The sequence below is a fragment of the Sarcophilus harrisii genome, chromosome 5, assembly GCF_902635505.1.
Source record: "Sarcophilus harrisii chromosome 5, mSarHar1.11, whole genome shotgun sequence".
Lineage (NCBI taxonomy): Eukaryota > Metazoa > Chordata > Mammalia > Dasyuromorphia > Dasyuridae > Sarcophilus > Sarcophilus harrisii.
The window spans coordinates 248,644,626-248,657,246 of NC_045430.1; the positions used below are offsets into that span (position 1 = coordinate 248,644,626).

Here is a 12,621-nt window from a genome sequence, read left to right on the forward strand (position 1 = left end):
GCAGGGAGCTACATCGACCCAGTCGGGGACTCTGTGCACCCCAATGGCAGGAAGTTTCTCGTCCAATGCTGGTCAGCACCAGCAATCAATATATAACTGAGAGCCTTAAAAACCTGCCCAAGGTCTCCTGGGATGTACATTCGAGGCCTGGGTCCCAGTCTTTCTGACCCAAAGCCAGCTCCATCACTCCACTATGCTTCTTCTCTATGACTAATTCTCCAATACTCCAAACACCGAGGTTGTCTTCTGTGTCACCCGTTGTGACATCCTCTATCACTTGGGTTTTTTAATATCCTACTTAGTGGTCAGCACTGAGATGAGAAGAACGGCATTAAAGCTGTGGGGTGATAAGGGTCTGTGGGAGTGGGGCTCCTGGACAAACCTCCTGTGGGAGCTGAGACTGGTCTAGCTGGAATGGGAATTGAGTGCTGGTCTCTGACTGGTGGTTATCCATCTGGCTATAATGAAGCGCAGGGACAGATGATACAATACATACCAATTTAACCTAATTGATAGCTAGTTGTTGTTTTTTTATTAGTAGTAGTAGACATGTTTATAAAAATTACAAAAATAAATATTGCATAGTAAAATTTATATTTAAACTACATTATATATTATTATATAGTAATGAGATAGAAACATTAGCAACCAAATTGTAAATGCTTATATAATATCAAATTTCACATGTTTTGTAGAGCATACAAACAAATCTCTGAAGATTTGGGGATTTAAGCTGCAAAGATGCTAACTATCATTTTCATTGCCTATTAATGAAGAAGGACTTCTCAAATTCTGAGCAGTATGGAATTCTGCTCCCAGAAATGTGAATCGGTACTGCAGGCAGCAAATATACCACTCAGAGGGGAAGAGCAACACAGAAAGCTTTAACAAGCATTTTGTGAAAGAATAAACCCAGAATGATCAAGACACTGCATCGTTCATCTGAAACACTGAATAAAGAAATGTCGATTTGTTAATGCCTTTTACAATACCTTCTTTAAACTGGGAAAACACATTTTACCTTTTCACATTAAAGAAGACAGATGAGACTAACCTTGCTTTGTATTTGCAAGGACAACCTCTAGGAATTGATAAAAATCTTTTCTCCAGCAACCCCAAAGAGATGAAATTAAAGATGCAGTCTTGGTTCTGATAGTTTTTAAATTGAAGCCTGAGAAAAAGCTAAACCTGGGACTACAAATCATGGAAAGCAGCATTTCTAGATCAAAGGCTAAAAAAACACTGGCAGGTTTGATTGACAAGTAAATGTGAAATTTAAAAAAATAAAAAGGAAAGGAAATATCTCAATAGGTAATTTTACACATACTTTTCATATCATGAATCAATATTGGAGCAGTTGTGGAAAAACAAAAACACGAATGCATTGTTGGTGGAGCTGTGAATTGGTCCAACCATTCTGGAAAGCAATGTGAGATTATTCCAAGAGTGACTAAATTGCTGATAATGATCAGCTCAGAGATTCCACTGCTAAACACATATCACAAGACCAATGACAAAAAAAGAAAAAGCCCAATGTACACCAAAATATTTGTAGCAGCACTTTTTATCACAGTAAAGAACTGGAAACAAAGTAGTTATCCATCATCTAGGAGTGGCTAAACAAATTATGGTATGGTGTAGAAATATAATGAAATATTATTGTACTTTAAGAAATGAAGACTAATGAATTCAAAAAAGTACAGGAAGAGCTACATGAACTGATGAAAAGAGGAGAATCAATAAAAAAAAAAATTAGTCACTAAACAGTGTCATTGGGAAAGAACATCAAAAATAAAAACATCAAAATAAATGCTGCAAAATAACAACCAAAGAAGAAATACAAGAAGACATCTTCCCTGCCCCTGCTACTTTATACAGATGGCAGACTAGGGATGTAAACACTACATTTTTGGATGTATTGGTTGGTTTTGTTGAACTTTTTCTTCCTTTCTGTTATTACTAGGAACAGTTCTATAAAGTGAGAGGGGGATACATTAGGAAATATAATTGATGCAAAAACGAATGATAGCAATAAAAATTTTATCTTAGTATCTGGTTCATATACCATTAACAAATGAATATTCGTCTTTGATTTCATTAATGTCCCTCTAAAACCAGTTATTAAAAATCACTAACTAACAAAAAATATTATGAAAAATTTGCTTAGAAGATCATAGATGCTGAGCTAAGTTATCCTCTAGATAACTTTAGTACCTCTGGAAGTTAAATAAATTACTCAGGTTTTTAAGCAACCAAATATAGATATTGTACTATATAATACCTTTGGGCTCTGAAAAAATCATTCATTTCTTCCAAATTTGTCTAAATTGCAATCAGAAGTAAAATTGTGAGAGAAATCGCCTTTTTCATTTGAAATACAGTTGTATGGCTTTCAAGGGACAGATTCTTATTCTGACTGATATTTAAGAAAGTTTTAAATGTTCTTATTAAACTATATAGAGGAATAGAATAAAAAGAAATCCATTCTATCATACACATGACTATGACTCTAAATTAGCCTTGCAGATTTGGATTTAACACTTTTCTAATCATGCTAGCTTGAAATTTTAGTCTTTTTTTTTGATATTATGATAACATTATAGTTTCATTAATAATTTATTATTATATATTAAGATCATCATCAACATTAATATATTATAATGTTGATATCATCAGTTTTATCTACTTTTTCCAAAGTTTCTCTCCTCTCCCTCTTGTTTTTGATTTCCATGCTGCCACTTCAGCCCAGAATGTTGCTATTTGAGGCCCTGATAATCACTATTGCTTCCTAATTGATCTCCCTATCTCCATCTCTGCTCTAACCCAACCTGTCCATCACTTCCAGGTTAGTTTTACTGAAACACTGCTTGCATTAAGTCATTCCTATTCTCAAAAACCTTTCCTTCCTTTCCATTTGGATAACGCCTAGACTCCCCCAGCATTCAACACATGCTTCATGTGAAGGACAAAGCTGTGATCAATCAAGAGACCTGCATTCTAATCCTGGCTGCACTAATAACTAGAAAGACATTAATTACACTGTGACTCAGTTTCTTGATCTGTAAGGAATAATTAGACTTTGAACTCCTTAAGGGCAGGAGTCGTCTTTGGCCTATATGTATGTTTGGTATAGATCCTGACACACATTAGGCACTTAATACTTATTGACAGATTGGACAGGTGGAAAAGGACTGCCCTCCTTTTCTAAAATGCCACAAAGTCACCTTTCTCATCTCTCTACTCTAGATTTCTGAACTCAGTTCCTTTTGACTTTAGGACTAGTGCTCTATCCACTGCACCACCTAGCTGCCCCTCTACTCTAGAATTTTAATCAGTTTTTATGTGTTCAGCATCAACCCTCTGCTCAAGTCAGACTGTCTCTCAATCACCCACTTACTCACACAGAACTCCCAATTCCTCTAGAACATGTTGCTTATTCCTCTCACTGACAATTTCATCAGGCACTGACTCCTGGCACACATCCTACTGTTTCTCTATATTACTTAACCTCTGTATTGTGATTTTACAATTTTCACATGTAAAACATCCTGCTTTCCACCTAGACTGGGAGTTCTTGGCTCACCAGCTGCTGAAGGCTACAACCACCATCTCTGATCTTCTTTATGTTCTTCCCCCCCCACCCTCCCACCCAGTGGAACCCCATATAATGACATGGTACGTACTATCAGGGGCAATGGCAGGAAGAGGAGAGGGTGCTGGGATTGAATGCTGCTTTATACACCTCCCAGCTCTTTGGAGCTAGTTCCCTCACCAAGATAACAACGCCTGAGCCACCTTCCCCTTCTTCACAGAGCCACTGTGGGGATCAGATATAACAACTTGTACAACCCAGAGACTATCTAGGCCAAGCCCTTTTTGTTTCAGAAAAGGAAATCTGGTCCCAAAGTGAACAAGTGATTTGCCCAGAGTGAGTGGGGCAGGCAGTGAATGTCAGAAATGGAAGGCCAGTCCTGGTCCCACTTGATCAGCTATGAATTATTATCAGCAGAAGCAGCAGTCCCAATGTGTGTGCAGTGTCTCAGGCAGTTCACAAGAGGGACCCAAGGAGCCTGGCCCAAAAAGCCCAGCCCAATGGACCCCGCCCAAGCTCTCTAAGGAGGCAGGTGGAAAGGCCATTCCCAAGACAGGCTCCAGCCCCTGGATCAGAAGAAATGATGATGGAGAGGGCAGGCCATAAACTGGCACAGGATCCTGCAGTCCCAGACATTAAATACAGAAGCAGGTTCAGGGTTTACAAAACCAAGCTGAAGTGATCTAGAAATGATCTGGGTAGAGAGCTCCTTGGCTAATGACAGATGAAAGAAATGTTATGTGAGGGGCACAAAATCCCAAAGTTAAACCCGTGCCACATGAACTGGAAAGTTACTTTTTACAGGCCTGGCAACGACCCAAGATCAAAGTTTCAAGTTGAGGTAGGAAAATGGAGCAAGTCCAGCCGAATGCAGCAGATAAACAATGTACAAGAAGACAAACTCTAAAATGGCTAAGTCAGCTCTCTCTCTGGGACAACACAGAAGCTCTCTGAAAGCTCCGAAGAGTCCAGGTGGCACATTTTTACACACACAAAGTGAACAGGACCAGAATAACATTAACACAAAACAAAAAAGGCTGCTTGCTGCCAAGTTTGGGTCATCTGCATATTTCAGAAAGTCCCTGGGCCCAGATGAACCAGAAAAGCAGCAGAAAAATCAATCTGAAAGATTATAATGAATGCAAGAAAAGGACATCTTGTGCCAATTACCATTTTGGCTTTTATGCAATTTCATTTCTCAGGAGAGCTCTCTTTCTCTCTCCCTTTTTAGAAAAAATTTTGATCCAATAATACTCCTTTGTTTTAGAAAGTTTTCCAAAGAAACCGGCAGCAAAGGTTGACCTCATAAAAAAAAAAAAAAAAAATCACCTCATAAAAACATAGCAAATTGTCAAAACCCAGGCCATCCTCCATAAATAAAGAAAATCTATATGTAAGATGAATCCACAACGAAGAGTTATACATAGGATTTGCAAAGTTTCCTAAAGATCATTTTAGTTGCAAAATTACATTCTGCATAAATTATAGAGCAAAGGAAGAAATATGAGGGACTGTCACATTTCTTGTGCCCCTCCTCAAGTCTAAGTAAGAATCCAAAGGCAGCATCTACTACCCAGAACAGGGGCAGTCCCCAAACCAAGGGGCATGGTAAATTATATTTTCTCACAAGAGCAATACTGAAATTCAGAGTTGTCTGAATTCCTGACCAACAGCTGTACATCATATATATATATATATATCAATATCATGACCAACAATATAATAGAAAGGCAGATACAACAGAAACCCCTATTATTATTTAAGCCAGTAAAATTATACTTCATTTTCTATAAAGTTATTCTACCTATCGGTTATACAGGAAATCCCAATGTATTACAAAATGTACAAACCAGGACACAAAAAAGCTAACTCTATTGCCCACAAATTTAATTTAATCCTGATACCATCTTAATAATGGTCTCTGATAAATAAGCACTTGATAATTTTTAAAACTTTAAAACAACTTTTAAAAGAATATTTTTTATTTTCTTACATAGAAATAATTTTGTTTTGTTTTATTGTTGATTACTTTCACCATAACCATCAGGGAAAGGGATATGAAACAGTAAAATCTGAATAAATTTAGGGAAGAAATCAGTCTATGTTGTTTAGTTTTAGTTTAGTTTCTTAAAAAAACCTTTTGAAAAAATGTTTTAGCTATGTTCCCCACTTCCCTCCCATTTTCATTCTTTGTTTAAAAATGGCTCTCTAGCAGGGGATTTGAGGTAATTTACCAGGATATATCAAAAAAATTTTAAATTAAAAAACAAAAGAGTGTAAGAAAATAGGGAATTAGTAAAAAAAAAAAAAACTAAACTAAACTATACTTTTATATTAAACAATAATTTTAAACTTAAAATTTTAAAGGGCTTTTGGGGATTGATTTAGATGGCCTAGCTCTAAGGGACATGGGGAAGAAAGCAGTGGGAAACCATATAAAAGAAGTTAGGACTGACATTGTATTTTGTTATGATGCATTCAAAATTACTCTCTTAGCTTTCAGTGTGGTTGGGCACATTCTTTAAGAAAACAAAAACAAAAAAATCCCTAGTAATTGCCTAAATAGTTCTTATTAAAGATGCCCAAGGCTCAACCAGGCCCAAGAGTCCCGGGAACATTATTTAACCAGCTGTACTAAAAAGTCATTCTACTGTGTTTCACTTTTATTTTTTACTATTCTTCCATATTTGTATATATACATATCCACAAATGCATATAAATCTTTCCGCATATATATATGTAGATGTTATTACACACATACATGTATACAAATGCACTGATAACTTTAAAGATAAACACTATAATTGTACTCTGGGGATACCCCATAGCTGAGTAAGTCACTTAAAGTCACTTTGAACCTTAGCTTCTTTACAACGAGATAAGGTAAACCACTTTTTAAGTTTTAACATACTACATAAATGTAGGTTAATAATTCTTGAGTGAAAAAACCAAACAATCAAGGGAATGACACAGTCTTCCAGGAGGAAGAAGCATTTGAGTTGGCCTTTGGGGGATGGGGAGGGGCACCACTCTTGAAGACAGAAAGAGGGGGAATTCCAGGCATGGGGAACAGCCAGAGTGAAAGCATGAAGGTATGATGATGTCCTAATACATGTTCCATGGCAGAAAGCCACCTAGTGTGTCTGGAGTGTAAGAATGCAGAGAGGGACCGACATGAGCGAATGCAAGCAAGTTATGCCAAGATCAACTTGGGACATACCTGTAATGTCAGTCAAAGGGAGGCTAGAAGAAGATTTATGAAGAAAAGGGTAATGTGTAAGAAGGATTATTGTAGTAGCATGTGGTAGGTGGGCTAGATTGGAATAGGGAGAGAATGGAGTTGGCAGGACTCACAGAGAATCTACGGAAATACTCTGCACAAGTGGTAATGAAGAGCTAAATTCAGCGCAGCAGCAGGAAGAAAAGATGGGATCCAGTAACTGATGGGATAGATAACTAGAGTAAGAGAGAGGAGAGTCACGGATCACCTCTAGATTACCAATATAAGACATGGGAAGAATGGTAAAACCATAGAGAAAAATAGGATCATGAGAAGGGCAGGTTCAGGGGAAGATGATGAGCTCAGTTTAGGGCTCATTAAATGTACAAGAACACTGAGACATCTGGGTGAAGATATACTATGGGTAACTGGAGATGTAGGTCTGGAGAACAATTAGTGTGGGACTAGATAGAACTAACTTTGGAGTCATCTAAAAAGAGATGAAAGTGGAAACCATAGAATACAAGATTATCAAAGAAGAAATGGAGAGAGAGAAGAAAATGGAACCTTAGAGAACACAGGAAGAGAAGGTTGAGCTAGTAGAATCAGGTGAGTATATTGTCTCTAAAATGAAAAAATTTAGGAGGAGGGGATGGAAAGCAGCACAAAAAACTACTAAGGGCTCTACAGGGATGAATATTGAAAAAAGATTATTTAACAAACAATTCTATTAGAATCAGCTCTTTGAGAAGAGGAATTAAATTTGTATCTCAGTACCTGGCACATAGTAGGCACTTATTAACTGCTTATTGATCTGTCTAGAACTTTTGATAAGGACAAAAATACCTCATTAGTCCCTTTCTGGGAGACAATCCTTACAATGTATACATTGTTAACTCTAATTATAATTTGTGGTATAACTAAAATATAAAATCTTATTAAAATAGGACAGTTACATAAATATTATGCTTTTTTAATGACTTATTATTTTTGGAAAAGTTAGTTATTTTTTTAAAGTACTTCTTTTGAGAACTAGAGAAAAACTGGGATTATCAATAAAGCTACCAAAATAAAAGTAAAAATGGGGCAAATCCTGATTGAGGACTATTAGTAGATACAAATAAAATCTAAAAATCTGTACCTGACTTGTAAACAATAGCTGCCCTCTATTAAAATGGAGGTAGGAACTTATCAATGTAAATATTCCTTCCAAAGATACAGATCCTAACCCATCTGTGCTTGCTTATTCTATGTACCTCTTGCCTATATCTGCCCACAAAGCTAGCCACAACAATTCACCCAAAGAGCTGGAAGCATCCCTCAGTTTCTCCTTACATGATGAAATTCTAATATGTGGTATGAAAACAAGAGATGGATTCTTAGAATCCTGAGAAGAAGACTTTTATAAAGTGATACAGAGGGAAGTGAGCAGAACCAAGAGAACCATTTACACAATAACAATACCACTCTAAAAACGAGCATCTTTGAAAGCTATAAGAATCCTGGACAATACAATGACCAACCACGATTCCAGAGGACTAGTGATAAAGCATGCTACCAGACCCTAAACAGAGAAGTGATTAGTACAAGGTGAAGAATGAAACTTACGTTTCTAGACATGGTCATGGTGGGAATTTGTTTTGCTTGCCTAGGTATGTTTTCTTCTTTTTTAAGTCAAGAGTAGGGTAAGTGGGAGAGGGAAAATGAAACTTTTTAAAAGATCCATACAATTGGTGTAATGACTAGAAGCCTTCATTTGATTCTTCTACTTTTTCAGAAGCTTTTAATAGGTTTTCAGGTAAGTTGACTTAGGAGCCCCCAATAAAATGCTAGTAGCTATCATATTAAATATATCAAAAAATATGATTAAAAAAATCATCCCATGCTTTAGTTTACTGCTATCATCTGGGAAATGAAACGGACTTAGAATATACCTGGTTTGGAAGATTTCATTTGCTGCTTAATTTTCATCGCTTCTTCTGCTGATAAATCTCCTTTTTTTAGCACAACAACTTGTGGCTGCTCATCTTCATTGTCACTCCTGTCATCATCTCCCTCAGGAATTTCCGGTTGAATTTTCTAGAAGAAAATCCCCAAACACAAAGCAGATCAATAACCTCAACCAACTCGACATCTCTGAAATTGCAAAATGGGAGGGGAAAAAAAAGAACCTTGCTAAGTTCTTATAAATATGCCCTTACTAAGGAAACAAGTATCCCCAATAAATTTCACAGTGGCTGAAAGGCAAATCTATACCATGCCTTACTGATACCCCTTATTTCCTTTGCTTTTAAAGACATCTATCCATTTCCTTCTTTTTGATGATTTTCTCAGTTTACCAACATGTACGAATTCCATCACTCTTGTAGTGCCATTGAGATAAATGAAGGCAGAGGAAACGATTAATAATCATTGCTCTCATGACCCACTCCACACAATTTTCCCATATCAATCTTTCTTGAGCCTTGCTCTGGTACATTCAAAACTCCACATCTTCCTGTTCTCATTTTCAACCAACCAGTAAGCACAAATCCTTTAAAAGTAATGTATATGATCACACCACACTTAGGGAATTTGTGGTTTCATTGCCCAGTCACACTTTCCAACAATGAAGATCATAACCACTTTGTAACTTGGTTGATAAGCTTCTTGTCCCTCCCATTAGACTGCTGGCTCCTTTGACTTGCACCTTTGCATCTTCAGCACCGAGCACCATGTCTCACACAGAGTAGGTGCTCAATAAATGAACAATGACTAGCTGTGGTTACACTCATGAGGAAGTTCTGCAAACCTGACAAGCCTACACTGTTACCTGGTCTATACTCAGTCCAGCTTGGTGGTAATAACAACAAAACTAGCATTTTTACAGTAGGTTAGGTTCACAAAACACTCTACCTATGTTATCTCATTTAATATAGGTAGATGTAGATGTAGTTATAATGTCCATTTTATAAATGGGAAAACTAAGGCTGAAGTAGATAAATGCCACAGCCAGGGTAACATTTAGACTCAGGCCATTCTGACTCTAAGCCTATCACTCCAGCAAACGTGTCACCAAGTGACAACTTATCCTCCCCTCAATAACCAGAGGACCCCAATGCTGCAAAGGGGCATCAGAGCAAGACTTCGATGGAAGTGGTACATAACAGACCTACTATATGACATCTACTATTTGGTTTTGTCCAAATATTTGTCTTTATTTTCTCCTATTATTTCTGGTAGACTTAAAGTCAGAAGCCATGATAATATTCTCCAATTAGCCACATATTAGCAAAATAATCTTGGGCAAATCACTAACCCTAATCTCTCTGGGCCCATTTGTCAGTCATACCATGTGACCATCATTTGTCTGTTTGCTTTCTTGACCACTGTCTGCATATTGGTTGAATGGCTATGAAAGGTGCCTGACTCAGTGGCACATGTAAATTAGGTGCAAAGTAAATGCTCTGAAGGAATAAAAGGAAAAATGAAAATAAAATTCTTTGGGATATGGATAAGATTGAGATCTGGATATTCTGGTTTTCCTTTAATTAATCCTTTCATTTGAATGACTGGGTGAAAAACAAAAGGAAAAGTCTCTAAACAAGTGCAAAAGCCATTACAGAGAGGTAGCTAAGTTTTCTAAATTAGTTTCCAAAAAGGCCAGTGAAGTATAGTGATAACCTTAATGATACAATGTTTTCTCCTCATTAACAAGGCCAATGACACTGCTAAGCTGAATGAAAATTCAGTCATTCTTTCCCTGAGGAATACAAAAGAATACAGCATTTCTCCAAAAGCAAGTCTCTTAATTCCCCAGGTAAAATTTGTAATGGAGGATTGATCTGGAATTAAAGCCAATCACAACATTTGCCAAAAGTATGAAATGTCTTTTATTACCATTCTTTGAAGGATAAGCTAAGAGGCCATAGGTAGCTGGGAATTAATATATTTGAAAGAACATTTTTACTGCATGCTTCCTGTGTGTACACACTGAGGAGGCAGATGGGAAAAGCCTCCTGCCCTCAGGGAGGGCATACTCTTAACTGGGCTGACCAACTTACGAAAGGAAGTTGAGCTGCTGGAACGATGGTATGATCTTAAGAAGAAGAGGCAAGACAGATGGTGCTAAGGCTTGGTGGTACCCCATCTCCTCTCATTAACTGTGAGCAAGTAAGCAGTCTGGAGGAAGAGAGAGGTTCCAAAGACATTCAAAGGTCCTAGATGAATTCTGAGACTATGGGTGCACATTTCTGTTAAGAGTCCAAATTGTCAAATGGACAAAGACAGTTTTGAAAAGGAAGTTCATTAAAACAAAAAAATATCGAACTAGTAGAATGTCTGGAGAAAGACTCTTTCCACTTGACTACATCATGGCTAAGTCTACTGCAAAAATGTGATCTTTTCCCAATTCAATAACTGAAAGCCAGAAAACAGTCATGGTCTCAAAATCTCAAAAAAAATACAGGCATATGCTGCTTAACATTCTACAAAAATAAGATGTCAGGAGGATTGTTAGAGGAGCACAATTTTGCAGATTCAAGGTTTTAGTTCTGTACTTTATTAAGACCATTACTGTGAAATGAGGCGGAAGGAAGGGTGCAGAGAGAAACCTCATGTATAATATGTCTTATAAAGACTCCTCTACTTTAAAAACCAAACAGTGATTTTAAAAAGGCAGCCCCAATAGTAGCTATTAAACTCACTCTTATCTACTAATAATTTCTTTCAGCACAGGCAACTACTTCCAAAATAAGAGTCTATTTCCTAAGAACAGAGAAGCCATAATTAAATACCTTCCTTAGTTTACAAACCCAGATTCAGGGATTCTTCATTATCAAGCTGTGTTAACTCAGAAGCCTGAAAAAATAAGGTGTTCTCTTTTCTATCAGTTATGCCAGGCTTTAGGATCTTAAAAAAAAAAAAAAAAAAAGCCATTTTGAGTTATCAGAGTCCTACAACATAAACACTGAGGTTTTTTTGGTGAATGCTTAATAAAAGTCATTTCAATTTTATCAATTCTATCAATGTATACTTGGAAGAATATATTCTGCACTCCATCTGCTGGCTGCCTGGTTTTAGGTTTGATATTACTAACAAATTTCTCAGTTACAATATTGGATTTTTAATTAAAAACTAAAGGAAAAAAAATCTAAATATCTCAGGGATATTTCCCAGAGTTCCAGAGGCTTTAATTAAATTGTAAAAGATTTTATGTAAACAAAAATTATGGGTGCCAGGCAGTACTACATCATGGCACAGGAAAGGAAGAAGAAATGCTCATTAAATTTTTGGTTTATGTAACAAAACTTTAAAACAATAGTTTAAAATTTCAGCATTTATATAGCTGTCTTCTACTGTTATTATAGATTTATTAGTTCTATTAAGTTGGATGAATTCTAAAGAGAATAAGGAAAAGAAATTTATAAATTGATTCTAATTTCTAACAATCTATACTATATTCAAGCTAAGTTGAAAGGTATGAAAATAAAGTAACTTGAAGAGTGCTTGAGCTGTTATTTAAAAAAGAAAAAAAAAAGAATTTTCACTTAAATTGAGTTATAGCTAGAGAATATCTTGTCTTTACTCTAGGATTTGACTAAACAGCCTATAGTGGGTGGATAGATTACAGTGAATCATATGAAGAGACAATACTTAGGTCAGATATTTTATCAGTTTGTAAGTGAGTAATTGGGAAGTTGGTTAGAGTTTTTTGATACTAATGCCAAGGCTGAAATGGGAATTTCATGTGAGCCAATTAAATTTAGATGTCACCCCGAGGTAGATTCCTTTCAATTCTAAAAGCGGGGCCTCTGGCCACTAGGAAATT

At 36.5% G+C, this 12,621-nt stretch overlaps 1 protein-coding gene across 1 annotated transcript in view; it reads right to left on the bottom strand.

The window, feature by feature from the left end:
- Positions 1 to 12,621, bottom strand: part of KIAA1143 (KIAA1143 ortholog) — a 46,436-nt gene that overhangs the window by 24,945 nt on the left and 8,870 nt on the right. Inside the window, exon 2 of the mRNA XM_023505149.2 lies at positions 8,747 to 8,891. Within this exon, the coding sequence (XP_023360917.1) occupies positions 8,747 to 8,891 (145 nt within the window). The remainder of the gene's footprint in view (positions 1 to 8,746; positions 8,892 to 12,621) is intronic.